Source organism: Muntiacus reevesi, chromosome 5 (genome assembly GCF_963930625.1).
Source record: "Muntiacus reevesi chromosome 5, mMunRee1.1, whole genome shotgun sequence".
NCBI lineage: Eukaryota > Metazoa > Chordata > Mammalia > Artiodactyla > Cervidae > Muntiacus > Muntiacus reevesi.
This window is the reverse complement of record NC_089253.1, coordinates 19,503,308-19,530,021: the sequence shown is the minus strand read 5'-3', so window position 1 is coordinate 19,530,021 and position 26,714 is coordinate 19,503,308. Positions and strand designations below refer to the sequence as shown.

The following is a 26,714-nucleotide window of genomic DNA, read 5'->3' as shown; positions in this document are numbered from 1 at the left end:
TGTTTCCCTTTCTATTTGACATTAAGTGATGGGACCAGGATGCCATGATCTTAGTTTTTTGAATGTTGAGTTGTAAGCCAGCTTTTTCACTCTCCTCTTTTACCCTCATCAAGCGGCTCTTTAGTTCCTTTTCACTTTCTGCCATTAGAGGGGTATTACCTGCGTATCTGAGGTTGTTGCTATTTCTCTCGGCAATCTTGATTCCAGATTGTGAGTCATCCAGTCCAGCATTCACACGATGTACTCTGCATATATGTTAAATAAGCAGGGTGACAATATACAGTCTTGTCCTACTCCTGTCTCAGTTCTGAACCAGTCCATTGTTCCATGTCCAGTTCTAACTGTTGCTTTTTGACCTGCATACAGGTTTCTCAGGAGGCAGGTAAGATGGTCTGGTATTCCCGTCTCTTTAAGAATTTTCCACAGTTTGCTGTGATCCACAAAATCAAAGGCTTTAGTGTAATCAGTGAAGCAGAATTAGATGTTTTTGTAGAATTCCCTTGCTTTCTCCATGATCCAACCAGTGTTGGCAACTTGATCTCTGGTTCCTCTGCCTCTTTGAAACCCAGCTTGTACATATGGCAATTTTTAGTTCACATACTTCTGAAGCCTAGCTTGACAGATTTTGAGCATTACCTTGCTAGAATGTGAAATGAGAGCAGTTGTATTTTAAACATTCTTTGGTATTGCCCTTCTTTGGGATTAGAATGAAAACCCCTGTGGCTACTGGAGTTTTCCAAATTTGCTGATGTATTGAGTAGAGCACTTTAACAGCAACATCTTTTAGGCTTTTAAATAACTCAGCTGGAATTCCATCACCTCAACTAACTTTGTTTGTAGTAATGCTTCCTAAGGTCCATTTGACTTCGCATTCCAGGATGTATGGCTCTAGGTGAGTGATCACACCATCATGAGTATCTGGATCATGAATACCTTTTTTGTTTAGTTCTTCTTTGCATTCTTGCCACCTCTTCTTAATCTCTTCTGCTTCTCTGTTAGGTCCTTGCTGTTTCTGTCCTTCTTCATGCCCATCCTTGCAAGAAATGTTCCCTTGACATATCCAATTTTCTTGAAGGGACCTCTAGTCTTTCCCATTCTATTGTTTTCCATTTCTTTGCATTGTTCACTTAAGAAGTCCTTCTTATCTCTCCTTGCTATTCTCTGGAACTCTGCATTCAGTTGAATATCTTTCCCTTTCCCTTTCTCCCCTGCCTTTCACTTTTCTTCTTTCCTCAGCTATTTGTATAGCCTCTTCAGACAACCACTTTGCCTTCTTGTATTACAGCCTCCTTTACAATGTTATGGACCTCCATGAACAGTATGAAAAGGCAAAACGATATGACACTGCAAGATGAGCCCCCAGGTCAAAGGTGTCCAATATGCTACTGGAGAAGTTGTTGTTGTTTAGTCTCGAAGTCTTGTCCAACTCTTTGCAACTCCATGAACTGTAGCATGCCAGACTTCTCTGTCCTTCATCATCTTCCAGAGTTTGCTCAAACTCATGATCACTCAGTCAGTAATGCCATGCAACCATCTCATCCTCATCTGTTGCCCCATTCTTCTTCTGCCCTTAATCTTTCCCAGCATCAGGGTCTTTTCCAGTGAGTCAGCTCTTGCATCTGGTAGCCAAAGGATTGGAGCTTCAGCTCCAGCATCAGCCCTTCCAGTGAATTTTCAGGGTTGATTTCCTTTATGATGGACTGGTTTGATTTCCTTACTGTCCATGGAAAGCAAGGAACTCTCAAGAGTCTTCTCCAGCACCAGAGTTCAAAAGTGTCAATTCCTGTCCACTCAGCCTTGTTTACAGTCCAACTCTCAGATCTGTACATTATTACTCAAAAAACCATAGTTTTGACTATATGGACCTTTGTCGGCAAAGTGATATCTCTGCTTTTTAATATGCTGTCTAGGTTGGTCATAGCTTTTCTTCCAAGGAGCAAGTGTCTTTAATTTTGTAGCTGCAGTTACCATCCACAGTGATTTTTGAGCCCAAGAAAATAAAATCTGTCACTGTTACCACTTTTTCCCAATCTGTTTGCCAGGAAGTGATAGGACTGGATGCCATGATCTTAGTTTTTTGAATGCTGAGTTTTAAACCAGCTTTTTCACTCTCCTCATTCACCCTCATCAAGAGTCTCTTTAGTTCCTCTTTGTTTTTTGCCATGACAGTGGTATAATTTTCATATCTGAGGTTGTTGATATTTCTCCTGGCAATCTTGATTCCAGCTTGTGAGTCATCTAGCCCAGCATTTTGCATGACATACTCTTCATATTGGGGGAAAAACAGAGGGCAATCACTGATAGCTCTAGAAAGAATGAAGAGGCAGGGCCAAAGCAGAAATGATGTTCAGTTGTGGATGTGTCTGGTGGTGAAAGTAAAGTCTGATGCTGTAAAGAACAATATTGCATAGGAACATGGTATGTTAGGTCCATGAATCAAGATAAATTGCATGAGATGAAGCAGGAAATGGCAAGCTTGAATATCGACATTTTAGGAATCAGTGAACTAAAATGGACAGGAAAGAGCGAATTTAATTCAGGTGACCATTTTATCTACTACTGTGGGAAAGAGTTCCTTAGAAAAAGTGGAGTAGCCCTCATAGTAAACAGAAGAGTCTGAAATTCAGTACCTGGGTGCAATCTCTAAAACGACCAAATCAGTTCATCTCCAAGGTAAACCATTCAACACCACAGTAACCCAAGTCTGTATACTCCAACCACTGATACTGAAGAAGCTGAAGTTACCAGTTCTGTGAAAACCTATGAGACCTTCTAGAGCTAACACCCCCCCAAAAATGTCCTTTCCATCATAGGGGATTGGAATGCAAATAAAGGAAGTCAAGAGATACCTGGAGTAACAGGCTGTTTGGTCTTGGGGTACAAAATCAAGCAAGGCTAAGACTAACAGTTCTGTCAAGAGAACACACTGGTCATAGCAAACACCTTTTCCCAACATTGAAATAGAAACAGATAAAACAATAGACATATTAACAATAAGATAATTTGCACTTATGACAAGGGCTGCAAAAGATAATTTAAGAACCTTTGTGATAAAGACTTTGAGATAGAAGTGTTCTTTGATAGAGTAATCAGTGATTATGTTTCATAGAAGATAATATGTGAGCTGAAGCATACATTTTAAGTAGAAGTTTCCTATGTAGCTACTTGGAAAGAGAGTTCTGCAGGCAAAGAAAACAGCAAGTGTAAAAGTTCCTAGATGAGAACGAACTTGAAACGTTTGATGGACTATAAACAAAAGACATTGTGACAAGCAGGATATCCTTAAAGACTGCATTTTATTATCATGTGGCAGAGGAAATGGGAAATGTGGTTTGGTGTGGGATGAAGATCAAGGGCAAAAATAAGGCAGATTCTCAGAGGGGATATGTTGTAAGATCTAGGGCAAACTATACTTTGTATAAGTCACATCATATTTCATTAGGTGACATCCTGTTCCAGTGAACTTTAAAGTGAATAGTGGCCTTACCTGCAATTTTAAAACAGACAAAAGCTAGCAGTATAAATCAAAATGTAATGACATTGTGGTGTAAAATCATTGTCTTGGCCTTGCTCATGGATGGGCCAAGCCAAACCTGAGTAGCGTCAATTACAGGCTTTATTTATTTAGAGGGATTAACTGGAAAGATGTGAGCTTTTTTTTTGGTAGAAAGATGAACAAATTAGGGAAGCATTGTTCACAGAAATCTGTGGTCTCTGGCAGGTAAAATCTACAGTGTAATGAAGGAGTGAATCCAGAATCTAATATAGGAGGCCAATTCACAAGCTTGTGATCCAAAAAAAGAAAGGAAGTAAAAAACGATGAGATTAAGAATAGGTTGAAACATAAGAGGAAAGATAGCTTACTACAATGGCTATGAAAGGTGAGGAGTTGGAGGTTACACCTGTGTATTGTTGATTCTGCTCTCAAAGTTGACCCTGAAAATGTCAGGAGGCCTGGATGAGCAGATGAGATGATTTCACCCATGTTCAAATGTATCGATTGCTCCACTGGGAATTTTGTCTTGCCTAAAGAATATTTACTTAAAATGAAGTATTAGCTTGATGCCATTCATTGTTTACTTTTGACATCTGAGTTTAGCTGTTGCTCAGGAATTTGTCTATTATGTCAACATATACATATATATTTTGTGGCTGTCGTAGATCTAACTTTTATATATATACTTTGTTGAGAGGAGCTGTGACATGAATGCAGTGAATCAAATAACTATCAAATAATTCCTGCATTATCTGAGCATTGAAAAATCTACATTTCAAAGCCATGTTAACTTTGAATCCTGGCCAAGACCTGCCTGACATTGTCACATTAGCTCTATTTGCGTTATCTAACTATATTATGAGAAACAGAAAACATACTCAAATTGTTCAGTGGAAGCTGGAACATCTCACTCCAGAGAACAGCACCCACACTCATTCTGCAGTAATAGAAAGTTAGGACCATCCAAGATTATAACAAAGACTCAGTAGGAAGGGTAATCTGAATCATTGCTTCATTTCTTTTTATTGAGATAGCTTCTTTCCCTGACAAAAAAGAAATAACATTTTCAACTAAGTATTTATTAAAAAAAATTGTGTGTGTCCTTTCTCATGTGTCAGGGATTGTGTTATGTGCAAGCTATACAGTTCTGAACAAAACAGACAATTTATACATATATATTAATAAATTAAAATTAGTGATAAATTATATAAAGAAAACAAACATAATCAGCCATAGCAAGCATCTAGCTACTCAGGCAAGCAAATAAAAGGGACAATTTTGAGTATAAGTTTATTATTCAACTTAACTCCTTACTGTGCAGTTAACAAAGCCCCTCCATCCTATTTCTTATCAGACTTTTATTTTGTTCTTATCAGATTTTTATGAACTGTGACAGGGCAAGGTTAATGTGAAGGAAATACATGTATGTCCTGTTTCTTTTATATTTCCAGTTGCTGCTCTTACTGTTGCCTTTTTTTAAAATCTCGTAATATGACCAAAAAGAAAGATTTCTTAAATTGCTATTCTAGCAATATACACTCTCATCTTAAAGATAAATCTTATACCACATGTTAGTAGGAAACACAGAGAACATTGGGAAAAATCAAAGCCATAGTCACTCTCAAGAAATTGACCACAGAGGCTGTACAGGAGACAATAGGTAGGAGGGGATGCTATCCGTAGATGTATTCCTGACATCATATACAAAAGGCAGTAGTTTTGTTGGGAGTGTACTGCTGTGACAGGAGAAGACAACAGACTTTTCTGCTTCATTGATCCATTGGATCCACTGATGCAAACATGGAGCTACACAAAAAGGGTAAACGCCAATTGTGCCAGTTCGTCCAGGGATATGACTCCAGCAACTATTCTCTTTTCTTCTTCTCTCTTGCCCCAGAGGCCACATTTCATATCTTGAAGTGGATATATGTATGTTTTTGTCTTACTAGGGTCTATATGCTCTCCCCCAGTTACCCCTGTGTTATCATGAGATTTCCTCAAGGTTATGTGTCTCTCTTCATTTTGGTACCTGGGGACGTCTTTGTCATTGGTACTCAACTTTACATCATTTTAAAACCATATAAGCAATTTAAAATATTTTTCGCTGTGGGATCTGGAGGTTGGATGGCAGTTGGAGATGGTTGTCTCTATATAGTTCAGTCTACCTTGAAATATAAACCTAAAGAAAAAGTAGTTCTGCAATAAATGCTGGAATGGGTGTGGAGAGAAAGGAACCCTCCTACACTGTTAGTGGGATTGTAAATTGGTACAAACACTGTGAAGAACAATATGGAGTTTCCTTAAAAACTAAACATAGAACTACCATATGATCCAGCAATCCCACTCCTAGGCACATAGCCTGAGAAAACCATAATTCAAAAATGTGCATGCACCCCAGTGTTCATTGCAGCACTGCTTATAATAGCCAAGACATGGAATCATCCTAAATGTCCATTGATAAAGGAATGGATAAAGAAGATGTGGTACATATATACAGCAAAATACTACTGGGCCATAAAAAAAAAGTGGAATAATGCCCTTTGCAGCAACATGGATGGACCTCGAGATTATCATGCTAAGTGAAGGAAATCAGACAGAGGGATACAAATATCATATGATACAACTTGTGGAATATAAGAATGATACAAATAAACTTATTTAAAAAATAGAAATAGACTCACAGACTTAGAAAATTATGGTTACCTAAGGGGAAAGGTGGAGTAAACTAGGACTTTGAAATGAGCATATACACACTGCTGTTATATGAATGAGATAACTACTAAGGCCCTACTATATAGCACTGAGAATTCTACTCAATATAATGTAATAACCTATATGGGAAAGGGATTTGAAAATGAAGGGGTACATGTATAACTGAATCACTTTGTTGTACACCTAAAAGTAACACAACATTGTAAACCAAAATATATTCCAATATAAAATAAAAATTTAAAAAGAAGAAAAATTTCTAGAACCTGAAATTTTGTTGCATTCATAGTAAAACATAAATAATAATGCCAGTTTCACAGATGTTTGATTATCACTTACAATCACATCTGAATAACTCCTACTACTTAACAGGATCCAAGGAAATAAGAGTTTTATCATTAATTGTGTAAAGATACAGGCTGATTTGAGAAATACAGAAAAGCCTACATCACAAGAGGAGTGATTTGTAATAAAGGAGGTTTATGATAAAAGAAAGATGGCAGATGCTAAAAGGATCCATTTAGAGTGACTCTAGAGTATATTTCCTTGCCAGCCAGGGTATCATGATTGAAATCATGTCAATTCAAGGGGAAAAAATGTAAGCTATGTCTCTCAATTCCAGTGATCAAAATATATCATAAAACACATTAGTTCCTAAAAAACAGACTGAGTGTGCATTTCATGGCATGTTATCATGGAATTTATGTTGGGCAATTATGTATTAAAACTAATATGCGTTTGGGGAATGAGTATACGCTAGGAGGAAAGGGAGAATCTAATCAGGTGAATGATGACCGAACCACATGTAAAAATTGTGATCTCTCTTGTTTTTATAGGAATCACAGCTGAAAGCAATGAAAGAGACTGTACAACTCTGCCTCTCAACTGTTTTCCGTGATCAGCAGCTTCCCCATTTGAATCCCTTCAGGCCGTATGGAACTCAGATATCAGTCCCAACCATGATAACTGACTCTAGGACTGCATATGTAAGAACAACAGCCAAGGTATACTTTATTTGTGCTTTGAAATCTAAAATCAAATGAGGTACTTTCTTGACTTTGATCTGTATTATCATCAAAGTGAATCCAAGTAAGACAGCAAATTCATTGAAAAGTCAGGAAGTAAATGGGAGATAGTAACCCAGTTTGTAAAGTTTTCATAGTCACTTGGAGAATGTTGGAAAACAAATTTTCTTTATAAGAGAACAGGGTGTTTCTTAGGCAGAATTATTATTATCATCACTATTTTATAACATTATAAGAAAATATCTTGTATTCCAGTTTACACCAGGGGTTTATTATGGAAAATACTTTCTTCTAGGGTATAACCACCATCCTTACAAAAGTGGATACATTTTTCAGAAATTAAGTCTGTAGTTCTCAACACTGTGACTGTACATTAGAATCACTTGGGATAGTTATTTTTAAAAAAAAAAGTCTTACTACTTGGGACACACCTCAGACAAATTCTTCCTGGTTTGGCTCCAGTCATCATTAGTTTTTAAGAGCTCCCTAGGGGATTAGGAGGGCTTCCCTGTGGCTTGGCAGTAAAGAATCCACCTGTCAATGCAGGAGACATAAGTTCCATCCCTGGGTTAGGACGATCCCCTGGAGAAGGAAATAGAAAATAGAAATCCACTCCAGTACGCTTGCCTGGAAAATCCCACGGACAGAGGAGCCTGGTAGACTACAGTCTATGGGGTTGCAAAAGAGTTGGATGCGACTTAGCAATTTAAACAACTACTTAAGCAAATCCCTGCCATCACTCTACTTTATACAGGACAAAGAGGGCGTTTCAGTTCCACTTTTGTTTCAATCATCAGAACCTTCAGTTTGCAACCTCTACTTTTAAATAAATATCGACAATCTGAAATCGTTATTAAAGAAAGGAGTTTAGTTTCAGGCAGTATACTTGAAGGTGCAATTCTTTTATCACTTGCCTCAAGATCACTTGCTGTTGCAATAAATGCTAGAGAGAGGAGTCCAACTTCTAAAGCAGATCCGTGGTGGGCTAGAGGAAGGTGGACAAAAAACCTTGAGGACCACTGTTACAAATACCTACCAATTCATTACATTTGGGGATGTGGCCAATCTGTAGATGAGGGAAATGCTATTTTCAGGATGAAGAGTCAAAATTAAGTAAAACAGAATAAATCTACTGTTCTGTTTTTCTCCTGTAACTGGTTGATTTCTCAAAAACATATTAATCTGTGTAACCTTCTTTTTCTGTCAAAATCATTTGAAATAAGTATTTCTATTTTATATTATCTTGTTTTTATTATGTAATGAAGAATCTCAAAAAATTTAGGCCAATATTTTTCACCTTTACATCTCTCTGATCCTCCTTTGAAAACAGTGTTGTTTTTTTTTTTAATTCAGCCAAACTCAGGGAAGAACATTGCATAATAATATATTTTTATGTTTTAAAAAGATTCCTGGTAAATTTACTGAAACAGATTATTGGTTAAGTGTACAGCTACCTTACACAATCTCTGCCACCTATCAGAAAGCCACATATCCCTCCACTTCAGGTTAGTTTAAGGGAGAAACAAAGATTCAACTGTATGAAGTTCAGTGACTTTGGGCAAAGCAGCTTTGTGATTTTATGGGCACATGACACTTGTCTCCAAGTATAATTTACTTGTCTTAAAGTATATTTACTAGGCTCATTATTAAAACTGGGCTCTTTATGACCCTGAATATATGGAAGAAATTACTGTCCTGTATCCTGTCATTGAAATAAATAATACATATATATTATTATTTCTCTAGGTTTATCACAGGAAAACATAGAAAGCATTTAGATGCATGTAGTTTAGAGAATGCATATTTTTAAAAAAAAATAATAACATATCTAATTATTTAAGATAAAGTTCAATAAATCTAAGTTGATACACCATACAGCATTCTGTTTTACAAATTAGCATTAAAAGCCTCTCTGGCATTTCTCTTTTGCTTGTATTATTTATCTTTTCAAATACGGTGGCAATTATATTTTATGTACTTGTGTGTGTGCTTTGTTCACTTAAGAAGCTCCTATTCTTTGGAACTCTACATTCAGATGTGTATCTCTTTCCTTTTCTTCTTCGCCTTTTGCTTCTTAGTCACTCAGTCATGTCCAACTCTTTGTGACCCATTGGACTGTAGACTGCCAAGCTCCTCAGTCCATGGGATTCTCCAGGCAGCAATACTGAGTGGGTTGCCATGCCCTCCTCCAGGGGATCTTCCAGACCCAGGAACTGAACCCACATCTCCTGTGTCTGCTGTATTGCAGGCAGATTCTTTATCTGCTGAGTCATTGGGGAAGCCCAATGTATTCTTGGGACTTGAATCTCTGTGCAGTCACCTCACAGATAATATTTGAAAAATCCTGAATAATAAAACGTGATATGCGGTGTATGTAAGAGATATAAACTTTTCAGTCATGGAACAATTTTTATCCAAAATGTAACTTTTAAATGAGGACCTCAAACTACTAAGTCTTTGGAGTTGGCTGATTATAGTCTCAGTGATATGTGCCCAAGAGGGAGCTGGAGACTGTCACATCACTTAGCCTCTCTGTGCCTCCATTTCCTCGGTGCCTATCTCAGGTCACTGTTGTGACATGAGCATTACATATCATAATTTTTCTTAATTTCCTTGATACACATGATATCAATTCAGTTCAGTCACTCAGTTGTTCCAACCATTTGCAACCCCATGGGCTGCAGCACGCTAGGCTTCCCTGTCCATCACCAACTCCCGGAGCTTACTCAAACTCATGTCCATCAAGTCAGTGATGCCATCCAACCATCTCATCCTCTGTCATCCCCTTCTCCTGCTTCAATCTTTCCCAGCATTAAGGTCTTTTCCAGTGAGTCAGCGATTCGCATCAGGTGGTCAAAGTATTGGAGTTTCAGCTTCAGCATCAGTCCTTCCAATGAATAATCAGGACTGATTTCCATTAGGATTGACTGGTTGGATCTCCTTGCAGTCCAAGGGGCTCTCAAGAGTCTCATCCAACACCACAGTTCAAAAGCATCAATTCTTCAGTGTTCAGCTTTCTTTATAGTCCAATTATCACATCCATGCATGACTACTGGAAAAACCATAGCTTTGACTAGTGCAACAAGAGAATGACCCAGACTTGCCTGTGAGTGTCCAGGAGTCTCCAGAGGAGGTGTGGGTCAGCAGTGGCCTGCTGCATAGTCAGGGACACTGAGTGCAGCAATGCATGCATGGGACCTTTTGAAGGAGGTCACCATTATCTTCATTACCTCCACTGTAGTTTGGCCTCAGGTCAAACAAAGGGAGGGAACACAGTCCTGCCCATCGACAGAAAATTGGATTAAAGATTTACTAAGCATGGCCCTGCCCACCAGAACAAGACCCAGTATCCCCCTTGGTCAGTCTCCCCCATCAGCCTTGTCTAACTCAGTGAAACTAGGAGCCATGCCATGTAGGGCCACCCAAGATAAGATGGGTCATGGTGGAGCATTCTGACAAAATGTGGTCCACTGGAGAAGGGAATGGCAAACCACTTCAGTATTCTTGCATTGAGAACCCTGTGAACAGTATGAACAGGCAAAAAGATAGGATATTGAAAGGTAAACTCCCCAGGTTGGTAGGTGCCCAATATGCTACTGGAAATCCGTGAAGAAATAACTCCAAAAAGAATGAAGAGATGGTGCAAAAGCAAAAAGAGCACCAGTTGTGAATGTGACTGGTAATGGAGCTAAAGTCTGATGCTGTAAAGAGCAATATTGCATAGGAACCTGGAATGTCAGGTCCATGATTCAAAGCAAATTGTAAGTGGTCAAACAGGAAATGGCAAGAGTGAACATTGACATTTTAGGAATCAGCGAACCAAAATGAACTGGAATGGTTGAATTTAACTCAGATGACCATTATATCTACTACTGTGGGCAAGAATCCCTTAGAAGAAATGGAGTAGCCATCGTAGTCAACAGAAGAGTCTGGAATGCAGTACTTGGGTGCAATCTGAAAAATGACAGAATGATCTCTGTTTGTTTCCAAGGCAAAGCATTCAATATCACAGTAATCCAAGTCTATGTCCCAACCAGTAATGCTGAAGAAGCTTAAGTTGAACAGTTCTGTGAAGACCTACAAGGCCTTCTAGGACCCACACCCAAAAGAGATGTCCTTTTCCTTATTGGGGACTGGAATGCAAAAGTAGGAAGCCAAGAGATACCTGGAGTAACAGGCAAATTTGGCCTTGGAGTACAAAATGAGGCAGGGCAATAGAGGCTAATAGAGTTTTGCCAAGAGAATGTACTGCTCATAGCAAATGCCCTCTTCCAAAAACACAAGAGAAGACTCTAAACATGGGATATCACCAGATGGTCAATAGCAAAATCAGATTGATTATATTCTTTGCAGCCAAAGATGGAAAAGCTCTATACAGTCAGCAAAATCAAGACTGGGAGCTGACTGTGGCTCAGATCATTAACTCCTTATTGCCAAATTCAGACTTAAATTTAAAAAAGTAGGGAAAACCACAAGATCATTCAGTTATGACCTAAATCAAATTCCTTATGATTATACATGTGATATATGGCTGTTCTAATCTACATTTTAAAAAAATCTTTGCCTTTTCTTTGAAAAGTGTATTTGAATGGTTTTTCCTGAAATCTGTGAAACAAATCCAAGTAAGCAATTTTTAACCTACATCTGGAAAAAAAGCAAAATCATCCCCAAAATATCATTTTATTTTTATTTTTTCCAGAAGATTAGATAATGCAGACAGGCTTTTACTACATCATGTATGTGGGTATATATGTGTATACATGAATCCAATAGACATATGCACTTCACATACAAAGTATATACTCACTGTGGATTTTAAAAGTCGCAGATTCCATTAATTGAGGAGTACAATATTATGAGAATTTACTGACGAAAGATTAAAAAATAATTTACATGTTGGTACTTTTTTAAAATTCTGGTGCATGTGTTCTACATAGTCATTTAGATCCACAGCTTAAGTTTCTGCTGAGGAAACAATCAGGTTTTAAAACAGTGAATACTCAGCTGTCTGCTGGAGATGGCTCAGACATACCTATAAAAGCTGGCTACACAAATTTTCAGAGTTTGTACTAGTTAGTTACTAAACACTTACTATTAAATATTAATTATATACATTTACAATAAGTAAATTATACTAAAAGCAAATATCAGTATCAAAACGACTCTATCATGCTGGTATCTCTAAAGATACTATGAAAATATATTTTTTCTAAGACTTTCTAATTTTGAACATTTTGATCAACTAACCCCTTAGATTGTACTCCCATAGATATAAAATGAAGACAATAACAGCACAACCTTATCAAACTGTTGTGAAGATTAACAAAATTAACATAGAGCATTTAGTATATGTAATAGTGTCTCATATTGGAAAAGCCAATAAATGTTCAAAATAAGTACTATTAATATATGTGGAAATGAAGGTAATACTTTGAGAAGATTTTTGGTAGGATATTAATTTAAACAAAAACTACCTAGTTTCACTGTGCAGACGTAGGAACACATTCAAATGAGTACAGCTACAATTTTTTGGCATAAAAGCATGGATGAGGGAGGAGGTGGGAACGGCCATGGCTGCCATGGTGATGGGCCCGGCCATCTTGCAGGAGGCCGGCCTGTGCGCACTGCGCAGCCGCGCCCTGGGCCTGGGGCGCCCCTCAGCCGCGCCGCCTTCCGGGTGCGCTGCAGCTCGGGCCGGCCCGTCAGGGGGCGCCAAGGCAGCGGGGTCGGGAAGGTGCTGGAGACCAACCCCTTCTACGACCACTACTGCAAAAAGATCCAGCCGTTGTGCAGGTCTGACCCCGCTGCTTTTGAGTCCTGACTAGAAGCGCAGTGAGTTTAGCAAGCAGCCAGTGGGGCATCAAGCAAGGGGACTTTTATCACATGTGTGGAACAGAAGACACTGGGGAAACGCCTGTGGGCCGAGGATTCACCAAGGACAAGACTCTCAGCTCAGTCTTCAACACTGAGATGGTGAAAGACAAAACTGGCAAAGAAATAAAACAGATTTGGCAGCAGTATTTTGCCGCAAAAGATAACAGTCTACGCAGTTATTCCTAAAGAAAAGTTTGATTTGGAACCGGATTAGTCCTGTCTAACATTTCTGTGTGGTCAACCCAGGGAAAGTTATGAGTTTTTAGTCCGGCAATGGACAGGTACTGAACTCCACTTCACTGCCCTGATAAATATTCAGATCCCAGGGGAAGCTGCGGCCAGTTAGCTGATTTTATATCACTACCCTGAACTTAAGGAAGAAAATGGTATAGTGCTAATGACAGCAGAAATGGATTCCAGGTTTCTGAATGATGCTGAGGCACAGTGCATGGCCAACCAAGTTCAGCTCTTCTATGCCACCGATCGAAAACTGTGGGTTAGTGGATATCTTTAACTTCAGACCCAGCGAGTTCAAATGTCTGTCACCACAGAGTTGGAGCAAAGCAGACTTGGAGCCGAGCTGAAATGTTCTCAGAACCAGGATAAGACTTAGGGCTGTCAGGTTGGCTTATAGAGTTTTCTACTCAGCCCTGGATGGTCCTGAGCCTACCCACCCCTTGAACTCTCCGAGGCTCAGTGGCTATAATAAGCCATCTCTAAGGAGTCGCCCTCTGTGCTTATTGCAAGGAATAGCATGGAAGTGAGCCCTGTTACTTGACATTGAGGAACAAAGATACCCAAACGTTCTGATAACTATCTCCCAGCATACTTGAAGTGTCCTTTTCAAGCCTTTGAGATCACATCCAGAGACAATCAAGGATCCACAAGATGGCTGACTTGATCTTATGCACTGTAGGAGTATATTTGTTCTCGGGCCATTTTGACTGCACAGCTCCCAATAATTAGTTCCTCACCTTTATAAACTGTGACAGGATAGTAAGCTTGAAGACCTGCTGTGGTTAGATGTGGTCTTTGCACACTTTTCTCACTTGGTTGGCCAAAGGCATAACCCAGGTATCCTGTTAGACTCTATAACAACCACATATTGCCGTCAGGATTAAGATTCTATCTAGATGCTCCAAGATTTGCTGTTAGTGTAGCTGGTTTGGAGTAGCAGTAGACTTCAGGTATATTAAATGCACAGGTACAGTGCCTGCTGCCTGCATATTTTTAAGCCATAGTTTCTGACACCTGATTTTTTGCCTCTTGGAAGCTGTGTATTTGGAGGGGCTGAATTGTTGCAGTATAAAAAAAATCAACTATTTTATAAAGAGAGGATCAATCCAGATTTGCTTTTTGTTTTTTAAACAACTCTAAACCATGCCAGTATTATATTAATAGAAAAGGTAGGCAGAAGCAAATGTACCCTATTGTGTGTGGGGAAAATTTAGCAATAAAATAAAGTCTGACTTATAAAAAAAAAAAGTATGGATGAATCCTCACAATACATTTAATGTCAGTGATCACAATAGTAAATGTCATAAAGAAAGGAAAATATCAAAAGACAGCAGAAGTGAGAAGCAATTCAGAAAAGTAGTGTAGATAAAAAAATGATGAAATTATGTTATGAAAGCTCATTATTTCATTTCCATCCCAGGGAGTCACCATCATCTATCTTTGTTTTCCTTTCCATGCAATTCAAAGTCAACTTTAGCTGCAATTGACATTGGTAAAGGTCATAGCTATGGCATCAACTTAATTGGACAAGGATGATTTGTTAATTTTTTTTCCACTTTGGTAGAAATGCCAAAGTCATTTTAGGGCAACAGGCAACAGTGGCCCTATTCAGGAGCTTAAAGGCATCCAAGTGAAAATTGCATTCTGCTTGCTGCCTGGAGGTTTAAAGCAAGGTGGATTTGTTTTCCCTGTTTTTTTTTTTTTTTTTCCTGCCAAAAATCTGTTGCAAAGTAATTTCTAAGAACTCTCAAAGAAGTGCACCTGGAATTACCATAGACCAAAGGGTCTCAATCTAGACTGCATTTTTTTAATCACTGGGAGCTTTGCTCACACCTGATGCCAATATTTTCAATTCTATTGTACTCCATTAGATGCGCAGGGTAGTTTTGGAGATTATTCAAAGCTCCCAGATTATTCATGTTTACAGCCAAGGTTGGGAGGTATTAAAATCTTTACTGTAGGAATAGGAAAAGACTCTCCCAGGTAGCTCACTTGTAAAGAATCCACCTGCCAATGCAGGAGAAACGGGTTCGATCCCCAGAGGAGGAAATGGCAACCTACTCCAGTATTCTTGCCTAGAAAATCTCATGGACAGAGGAGCCTGGCAGGCTACAGTCCTTGGGATCCCAAAGAGTCAGGCACGATTTAAAGACTAAACAACACAATGCAGCAGTAAGCTTGTCCTTCCCCCACTTTCCTGCTTCTGGAGGAGATTTCCCAACTAGCCCAAAGGTTTTCAGTTTTAGACAGACCTGTTTTTCTACCAGCTCTCTGTCCTTAGCTAACCATTTAGTTATTGGTGATACCAACCAGCTGTTCATGTTCTTTCCATGCTACAGAAATATGTTTCATATCTTTGTATGCCCAGGGTTATTGTGAGAATAAAAATGAAAACATGAATCTAAAATATTTGCATAAAATATAACATTACATCTAAGGAATTTTGTTTGGGCTTCATTTTTGTTCTTAGGAGATTGCAATTGCTTTTCTAATTACTTCCCAGTAGATGTGGCATATTTGTGGCAAGGAAATTTAAGTTTAAGTTTAAATTATATAATGTTTTACATGTTACTGTATGAACATATATATTACATATGCACATAAATATTTTAAACTAACACTATAAATTATGATTTATGTTTAATGTCAGTTCAGTCGCTCAGTCCTGTCTCTGCGACCCCATGAACCACAGCATGCCAGGCCTCCCTCGTCATCACCAACTCCCAGAGTCCACCCAAACCCATGTCCATTGAGTTGGTGATGCCATCCAACCATCTCGTCCTCTGTCGTCCCCTTCTCCTGCCCTCAATCTTTCCCAGCATCAGTGTCTTTTCCAGTGAGTCAGCTGTTCGCATCAGGTGGTCAAAGTACTGTTTAATATGATAAAGATAAAAATAGAAACAACAAAGGCCCTTTAATGCTTTCTTTTTTATTACTGGTGTGCATATCTGTACCCTGAAATGATCTGGAACCAAATTCTCATTTATTCTTCATCCTTGGTATATATATGCTATAATAAAATATTACAGAGAGAAATTGATTATTTGGATATCTCTATGAATTTACTTTAAAGACATATTAGCTCCATGAGGATATAATTCATTTAATCCTTCTGAAATTAAAAAAGGAACGAGACATTTTTGGTAGAAATGTTAATAAACATAAGTCTAGGAAAGCCTACTGATATTCAGAGAAAATGCTACTAAATATCTTTTATGTAAAGAATGACCACCAGTTTGCATTTTCCTTTCTTTTCTTTTATAATTGAGACATTATTGGTTGTACACATTTCTTAATGTATGAACTGAAATTTAAAAAGGCATGTAGTTATAATTTCTATTAAACAGTTATTCCAGTGACTTTCCAGCCTGACATTTGGAAGCAAATTTTTCTTAAGAGTATATCAAGTACCAATATCTTCAAATTTTGATAAACTATTACATCATAAGTCTCACTAGTTAACAGTTAACTAATTAACTAGCTTAATATCATATACACTACTGATTCAAATATTCAATCTTTCACAACACAATAACAAAGTCACTAGGGAAACTAGACTCCTGCCACCAAAGATGTTACAGAGAACACGTCATTCCGACAAGAGGAACCACGATCAAAGAGTGTTTTCTGTAGGAAACCACTATACTCAAAAAGGATGAGAACAGACGTAATGTAAATGTTCAAGGCATAGTCACTGCACAACTGTAACTACAAATTGTCATTTAGTACGCTAAGTATTATAGGATATAAAAGCTATTGCCCTACCTATGACTATTTAATACTCAAGACTATCAAAACCTCCCATATTTAACATGTTGCTCTTTTCTGGTTGTACCAAAACAAAAAAACCACCACCAATGGCAATCAGCAAATGAGTCAACCTCTTAAAAATGAAGCATTTACACTAAGGAAAAAAAAAAATGTGATGAGGTGAGATTGCCTCCTCCTTAAGAATGCTTCTAGAGATACTAAAATAAAAAAGGCTGTATTTACAAAATAATTGATGAAATTATGCACTTGGATTGTACTTAGAAGGGAGACGGGAACCAGTGACTAGATGTGGTAAGTACATGTGAACTTGGTCGCTTTAGTTGTGTCCACATCTTGGTGACTATATGGACTGTAGCCTGCCAGACTCCTCTTATCCATGGGATTCTCCAGGCAAGAATACTGTAGTGGTTTGCTGTGCCCTCCTCCATGGGATCTTCCAGACCCAGGAATCAAACCCAGGTCTCAAGCGTCTCCAGAATTACAAGTGTATTCTTTACCCAGTGAGCTCCCTGGGAAGCCCCACGCGATATTAATCAGACTTGGCCTCTTTCTACCTATTTCATCAGAGACTGGACTCTCCTTTTTAGTTTCTCTGTTTTCCACAGCTCAATCTTCTTTATTATTGTGGTTAGTCACTTGAGGCTCTTTATCCTTTTGTTTGCTTTTTTTTTAGTGAAGATTCATCCTCTCTGGACGCCTTTTTGACGTTATTTACACTTTTGTGGTAGAAGGTTAAATGACACCATCATCACTGTCCTCTTGTGATGCTTGATCACACCTCCCCTTGACAGATCAGACCTTCCTCCTGGGCATGCTGGTGATGATGGCTCCTGCCGTGTGCCCTGGGCCTGGACACCCCTGAACCTTCATGACCTGGGCGGCAGGGCCACTGCCACTCCTCGAACTGCCTCAGCAGCTGCGTTATTACACAGCAGAGGCGGTGGGAGAACCACCGGATGACTTGTTCCATTTTCTTGTCCTGTATTTTCATTAAAATTTCTTGGATGCTCATCAGATATTGACTTTCATGGTATCTTCAAATATAAAGTTATTTTAAAGATGTGTTGCTTCTCATCACCAGTTGGCTATTTATAAGTAAGACATTCCTTAACCTCCCGTCCATTGATTATCAATACAAGAGATTTTTTCTTTAAAACTAGAAATTCTCATTGAACCTTTCTTTTGTCTCTTTAGATGCAGTAAAACCTTAATCCATAAAAAAAAAAAAAAGGAAAAAAAAAAAAGAGATTTCCTTATAGCACTTGCAAAAGCAAAGGACATCTATATGGAATTTAATCAGTTTGGTTCTTATTTGCTCTTTAGCAGCTCAGTTGTATACAACTCTTTGCAACCCCATGGACTGTAGCCCACCAGGCTCCTCGGTCCATGGAATTTTCCAGGCAAGAATACTGGAGTGAGGTGCCATTTGTTTCTCCCAAGGATCTTCCTGACTCAAGGATCAAATTCACTGCATTGGCAGGCAGATTCTTTACCACTGAGCCACCAGAGAAGCCCTTAATCAGCTTCCTGTGATCATTTTATTCACAGTATATTCTCTCTGGTGTAATTCATTCATTTGAATATCTTGCAGTAACAGGGAATCTACTGGAAGTTTTTTAACAAGGGGAACCTGAAAGAAAGATTAGGAGGATATGATAATAGAAACAAAATTATTGGGAGAATAATATTCTTGATAAGAGCAATAAGACAGCAGCAGCAGGAAAGGAACAGGGAATGAATTTGACAAATGCCAAGGACATAAAATTTTAAGGAAAATGTGAAGAAGTGAAGGTGGGAAGACTAGATGATTATGCTAAGGAAATTAACTGAGAAGAAGAGAGGGGACAAATCTTTGGGGGACTTAGTAGGATGGCAGGAGATTATGTACATTTTTAGTAAGATAAAGAGTGAATAATGCAAAAAAGATAATGAAGACAAAGTATGAGATATGTAATAAGGATTTAAAATTCAGAGGCAGCATTAAGGAATATGAATATGATCACAAGGTGAAGAGTTGGGCGTGGAGAGGAGTAGAGACATACCAGCTTCTGAGAAGGGAGATAAGTTAGAAAAGATGAAGGTGTGGATGAATTTTTATGTAGGTGGACAGGAGTTCAAAAAGAATAATACACCCCATGGCCTACAGTTTTCCAATGAAAATTTGATCCTTAGTAGGCCTTATACTACTTCCCAATGGTCCTTTTCAGGCATTAGCAAGTTCCATTAGGTGGCTGCCCTGAATTTGCAGGCTTCTCTCTTTAACATTACTGTCCCGGAAACCTGTGTTGGCATCTGTGACTAAACATCAGATACCCAGTGCCAATAATCATGTGTGTGAGAGCACAGAATTTGGAATTCAACAGACCAATTGTAAATCCTGGATTTAGCCAGTTATTTGTAAAATGCTGGAAACTGAACCAAAGACTGTGGTTATTCTTTTTGTGAAATAGAGGTAGCAATATAGAACAATGAGCCTAATTAATTAAAAGGCTAAATTTATAGCATAAAACCTGGCATGTAGTGTATCTAGTGTTTAAGAGCATAGATATTAAAGCCAAATTGTCTGGATGTGAATTTCTGCTCTGCCACTCCTTAGCTGTGTAACATGCAACTTTTAAACCAATTTGCTCCTAGTGATATGGGAATAATAGTACCATTTTCTTCAAAAGGTTGTTGTAAGGATAAGCTATATATTATTATTTTCAAGCTTATTTGGTTTAATAAGATATTATTTTGTGTCCTTCTCTACCAAAGTGTCTGTCATACAGTTCTACGTGGAGTTTGACAATGAGGAAATAATCTCAACATTAATTTCAATGTTCATCAAAAGAATCCCCACAAAAGAATTTACAAAAGCAATAGGAAACATAACATCTTGATATTCGCTGAAAGTTACTACACATTTTTGTGCCAGCACTGGGAAAAGACAAGAAAATTATTTATCATTTTGATCCACCCTCAGTGCATTGTGAATTAGATTTAAATGTTTCAAAGAAAATTAGAAGTAGCATCCTTGCTTTTCATCACTATATAAAATGCATTGATAGTCAGGATTTCAAGAAATCATAGACAGTGTTTTTGAGTTCCCTAGAGTGCTGGTATTAGACTTTTCTTTGGCATATGTGACTGTCTTTGATCTCTTTGTGAAAGTAAGAATATTTCTGAAGTGTCTGCAGCTACGTAACTAGGAAGTTATTCACATCAATTATACTCCAAGAGCAAACTTTTCGCTTTCGAAGACTATTGCATGGATTCCAACTATGGTTCCAGTTGTTCAATAGTAATAATAATAGAATTTTAATTTGCATAGTTCTTTATGGCTATTGCCAAGGTGTTTTATTAGATCATCACAATAAATAGAGCACATCTTACTATAACCATTTTACTTAAAAAGGACCTTCACCTAAAATCCAGTTTTCTTATGCCAAGTCTAGTGCAACAAACTGCCCGCTCAAAAATGTGTGTTACTTAGAATCTTAAAGGTATGCTAACAAAAACAATAGATGTTTAACTATGCAGTGCTTCTTATGTTATCACAACACAAAATGTATAGAGCACTCTGGATGACTGACTTGCTGTTGATGGCTTTACACAAGTTTTCTCAGTTAAAATCAAGAAAAACGTTGTTAAGTGGTACTGACAGTATTCTGATGTTGTAAGAGAGGAAGACAAATCTCAAAACTGGGTCACTGACAACTGAGATTTTTTTGGTTTATTTTTAGTTAATTGAGGCAGAATTAGCGCATAACATTATATTAGTTTCAGGTTTGCTCCTGCTCATGCTCAGTCACGTCCAGCTCTTTTCAGCCCCATAGATTGTAGCCCACCAGTCTCCTCTGCCCAAGAATACTGGACTGGGTTACCATTTCTTACTCCAGGGGATCTTCCTGACCTCGGGATGCATTGGCAGGCAGATTCTTTACCACTTGAGCTACCTGGGAAGCCCTGTATGTAGTGTACACACTACAAAATGATCAACACAGTCAGTCTAGTTACCATTTGTTACCATGCAATTAAGGTCCAGTCTTCAAACCCCATGCTCTGCCACTGGCAACCACCAACCTGCTTTCTGTATCTGTAAATGTGTTAGGTTTCATTTTTTAAAAAGATTTGTGGACTTCAAATATGAGAGAGATCATATGGTAATTGGTATTTGTCTTTGTCTGGCTTAATTTCACTTAGTGTATTGTCCTCAAGGTCCATCCATGTTGTTTTCAATGGCAAGATTTTATTATTTTGTGTTGAAATAAAATTGCACTGTATTATTGTTGTTCAGTTGCTAAGTCATCTCCGACTCTTTGCAACTCTGTGGACTGCACCAAGCCAGGCTTCCCTGTCCTTCACTATTTCCCAGAGTTTGCTCAAATTCATGTTCATTGAGTCGATAATGATATCTAACCATCTCATCCTCTTCCGCCCCTTTTCCTTTTGCCTTCAATCTTTCCCAGCATCAGGGTCTTTTCCAAGGAGTCAGCTCTTCACATCAGGTGGCCAAAATATTGGGGCTTTAGCATCGGTCCTTCCAATGAATATTCAGGGTTGATATTCTTTAGGATTGACTGGTTTGGTCTTGCAGTCCAGGGGACTCTCGGGAGTCTTCTCCAGCAGCACAATTTGAAAGCATTACTTCTTCAGCAATCAGTCAAAGTTAAGTAGTTACCACATCTCGGTTATTGTAAATAAATAATGCTGTGATGAATTTAGGGGTGTGTATTTCTATATATCTCTACAAGTTAGTGTTTTTAAACATTTTTTTGGAATAAGAGCTTCTCTAATACTTGTGAGGTGATATTTTATTGTGGTTTTGATTTGCATTTCCCTTATAGTTATGATGAACAGCTTCTCATTTGCCTGTTGACCATCTCTATGTCTTCTTTGGAGAAATGTCTGTTTAGACTCTCTGAACATTTTTTATTCAGTTGTTGGGTTTTCTTGCTGTTGACTTGTTTGAGTTCTTTATATAAAAGTTCATTCAAGTTTTTCTCTAACAGCTTTCGGGAAAAACCCAAGCAAACTTTCTGGCCAACCCAGTGATTTTGGATACTGACCCATTATAGGATATATGATAATGGATGTACAGCACACACAAGTAGTCAGTTAGTGTTAGCTTCTTACGGTAGGCAGGAGATTATCAACTGAGCTGATATTTCCATTATATAAAAAAATTAAAATCATTGATGCTTTTGGAAATTTACCGATAATGCCACTTAATGTCACATCATGGCTGATGGTTTAATTCGGAACAGCAGACTCCTAGTGTGTGGGGGGCTGGGACATATCTTCATTATTAGAGTTCCTCTAACGCTCACACAATATATTGTGCACATGTGTGCTCAGTTGTGTCCGACTCTTCATGACCCCGTGAACTGTAGCCCACCAGGCTCCTCTGTCCATGGGATTTTCCAGGCAAGAATACTGGAGTAGGTTGCCATTTCCCCTGCCAGAGGATCTTCCCAAACCAGGGATCAAATCTGCATCTACTGTGTCTCCTACCTGGTAGGTGGACTCTTTACCACTTGAGCCACTGGGGAATTCATGCTCATCACAATATACTGTGACTAACAGCAAATGTTAGATGGATGAACAAACAAATGAATAAATTAACAAATGAGGAATTTGGCAAAGAGAACGATCCCACATTAGCCAGATCACAATGTGTCTATGAGCAACAGTCTCTAAGGCTGTTCATATCCATAAAATAATTCTATCATGGAGAGTAAACATATTCATTTTCATGAAAACAGTGGCTATGAATTTTCATATTAGACATGTGTTTTTCATATTTCATCATTAGTCATGAGTACATTGTGAATTTCAGTATCCATGATAGGAACAGCTTTACCTTAGTACTTTCTCCTACTTATGTTAATTATCCCATTTAACACTACTTCTGTAGTGTCAACGGAAAAGTAAGCAGGAGGTTCTGGTCATGTAGTTTCCAATAGCTTGTAAAATATTTTAATTTTATTTTAAACCAGAACATAAAAGCTATGGATGCCTATGACTGTCCTTTTCATGGATGATGATACAACAGCTGTATTTAAGTTATCTGAGACATACCAAAAAAGTTTGTTGTTGTTTTTTTCACAAAACAGTTTTATTTTTTTAAATAGAAAATCTTATTGTCCAGACCTTGATTAAATACAGAATATGGCTAGTGAATTCATTGAATCCCTTGAGCCTCTAATTTTGCCACTGTCATTCTCTAAGGCTAAATTTACTACCAAGCTGTAATCTGTTCCAGAATCATTCCCGATGCAGTTAAAACGTGTATTGGAGAACCCTCCATATCATAACCTGTGGCACCTTGGTATCGAAGGATGTAGATAACAGGGATGTTTGCTGATTGCTTTTAATAAGACACAGGAGCAGAATTTCCTACTCTCTTTCTTCAAAATTGGCCGTTTCTAAAACTGGAATTCATCTTACTTTCACAGATTAGGGATTCAGTTTCCCATTAATACTGGAATCAGAATTCTTCCATGAATGCCAACTTGCTTTGCTGAGCACTTAAGAAATCCCAAGTGATGTTTCCCAGGTCTTTCAATGGGCAAAAAACAATATCCTCCTCCTCCCTACATCTCCTTGAATCTGTGACTGAATAAGATAGTGTAATGATAATGGTGCTTTCATTACCTGCTGCCAGTAATGCTGTCTCACCTGACTGACATAAATCCATCCCACCTCCAGAGAAGGCAATGGCACCCCACTCCAGTACTCTTGCCTGGAAAATCCCATGGACGGAGGAGCCTGGTAGGCTGCGGTCCATGGGATCGCAAAGAGTCGGACACGACTGAGCGACTTCACTTTCACTTTTCATTTTCATGCATTGGAGAAGGAAATGGTAACCCACTCCAGTGTTCTTTCCTGGAGAATCCCAGGGACGGGGGAGCCTGGTGGGCTGCCATCTATGGGGTCGCACAGAGTCAGACACAACTGAAGCGACATAGCAGCAGCAGCTGCCAACCTCCCCACAAGGTTGCCCAACTATGCCTGAAATTGTCCCACCCATTTGATATTATAAATACTGGACCCTTGTCTACAGACACTCTTCACAATTAGGAAGGTGTTGCGCTCTCCCTGAATTGTTGGTCCTCACTTCCTCCTCATCATTCCTGCTGATGCTGCTGAACCCCAGCAGTGGCCCAGTAGAATCTCAAACTCCATTGCTTAGCAATGAGACAATCAGAAATATGGCCTTAGTCTCATTAAGCTTTTACTTCATGGCTCAGTTGGTAGAGAATCTGCCTGCAATACAGGAGACCCGGGTTCGATTCCTGGGTTGGGAAGATCCCCTGGAGAAGGAAATGGCAACCCAGTCCAGCATTTTTGCCTGGAGAATCCCTTAGACAGAGGAGCTTGATGGGCTACAGTCCATGGGTTTGCAAAGAGTTGGATACGACTGAGCAGTGAATACTCTCACTTTCCATGATGTTAAAAAGAGACCTCCTCTAGCTTCTCCATATGCTTAATATTTCATTGGCACAAAGTAGATTAAAATATTTTAGCTTTCAACATTAAATTATGTGAAAAATTTCACTAAGACTGCCTGACTTCCTACTTTTATTTTTTTGTCACTTTTTGCTATTTGCTTGTGATTTGAGATAAACTCATATTTTGAATATGTATGGTAGCCAAAATGTTGTCATACTTTTGTGTTCATAGACATAAGGTCACCCAACAATAACCATTTGTACTAATAAGTTAATTATTTTATTATGAAATTAATGTATATTTGTCATGACAATTTTAGCAATTAATGTTACTAGTAATTATACTAATAGTAGCTGGCATTTTTATTGACTTGTGCTATACCCATATGAACTTATTTAATACTCACAAGTCTCTAAAAGAAAGACTTATTATCCTCATTAATTTTTTTTTTCTTTTGAAATGACTTAAGACTTAGAAAAACATTAAGATAGTTCATATAGTTCCTTTACATCCTTTAATGTTAACACCTTATATAGCCATGACATACTTATCAAATCTAAGAAACTGGCAATAGTATACAGACCTAACTTGGGTTTCGCCAGGTTTTCTAGCTGTTGTTTTTGATGGGTTTTTTTCTGTTTCAGGATCTAGTTCAGGGAACCTCACTGCATTCTCTCATCATGTCTCAGTCTCTTGTCTGACAATGTTTCATTCCTTATAGTTTCATGATCTTGACACTTTTGAGGACTAGTGATCAGATATTTTATAGACTGTCTCTCTGTGGATCTGTCTGGTGTGTTTTTATGCTTAGATTGGGTCATGGATTTTTGTGAATAATACCACAAAAGTGCAGACAGGACAGATTTCTGGAATATTCTGTAGTGCAGATTATATTCAAATTACATTTCCAAAAATAAGTGGGAATGTATAAGGAAAACGATTTGGGGGAAAGTAGAAGAAATAACCATGGCAGAGAGACAGAGCCACGAGAAGAACTATTATGAATAATGGAAGACATGAAAACACTTTCTGTGAACCCATGTGTATATGGGTGGGTGTATTTCTCACATACACTTGTGAGAAGAAATAGACAAGAAATGTAGAGAAACACATACTCAGAAGGAGAGGGACAGAGGGAGAGAGAAACTGGGCAACTAAAGAAAGAGGTTAAAGAGCGGGTTTTGTAGGCACGTCTGTTTCCAGACCCAGGAGTTTTCACGTAGCCTGAACATACAAGGGAGACAACAGAGGAAGATCAGCATTATCTGTTTCAGCTTTGTCTTTTATTACAGCTGCCCTGTCAGCATTTTGGAGGATGCCATATAGGAGAATGTAGGGAATCTGCGAGGAAAAGAGGTGGGGAACAAAGAGGTAACTATATGTAATGTGGGTGACTTTGAAAGTAGAGCTGAACATCTAAGTTGGAAGGCAGAATTAGGCAGACACTGAGACATCTATGCCTTGCTCTAACTGGATGCTTCATTACCCAAATTGTATTTAATTAAAGTTTCCTGGAAGTACTTATTTTACATGCAGTTCTTCCATCGGACTGGGTGTTCCATATGTTTTGTCTGCCATATTCTGGCCACATCATGGTCAAAAGTAGTTTTTGAGTAAATGAATGACATACACTATACAACTTAGAAAGGAAGAGAGTGTGTTTAATGGTTGTGGCAATGATGCTTATTTGTGAAGGGATGTAAATGCTTTAAATCAGTTGTCCTTATCATTTGGGATTTTGCAGAATTCTTAATTTTATAAAAGCAGTGGACTGTCTACAGAAAATAATACATATAATTTAATACCAGTGGACATTAGTTTAAAAAACTTTGTTTAAAAGGTTCTTTTTAGAAAGTTACGAAAATTAGTTTAGATTAAGAAGTTGAAGGTTATCTGGGCCTTCTGTGTTTCTAAAGAAATACTGCTAGACAGTAAACTTTAGCTTCTTCCAATACAATGAGATGAAAGGAAATGCATTTAAAAATTTAACAGGAAAGTCTCAGATGAATTAAAGTTTAGTAATAGCAAACCATTTAATCTCTGGAGATTAACTGTTGCATTGTAAATATGGTTTTTCTAATGTTTCTCATTAGTACAGAGATGCTGTATTTGGAAAGCATTTTATAAGAAATGTAGGTTTTAAAAAACTTAAGCTTATTGAGTTAAAA

General features: G+C 38.2%; 1 protein-coding gene and 1 pseudogene across 1 annotated transcript in view; both read left to right on the top strand.

Annotated features, from left to right (window-relative positions):
• LUZP2 (leucine zipper protein 2) overlaps nt 1-26,714 on the top strand; it is a 483,423-nt gene that overhangs the window by 432,953 nt on the left and 23,756 nt on the right. Inside the window, exon 9 of the mRNA XM_065936761.1 lies at nt 7,042-7,209. Coding sequence (XP_065792833.1) covers nt 7,042-7,209 — 168 coding nt within the window. The remainder of the gene's footprint in view (nt 1-7,041; nt 7,210-26,714) is intronic.
• On the top strand, nt 12,801-13,717 carry LOC136169956 (ATP synthase mitochondrial F1 complex assembly factor 1 pseudogene; annotated as a pseudogene).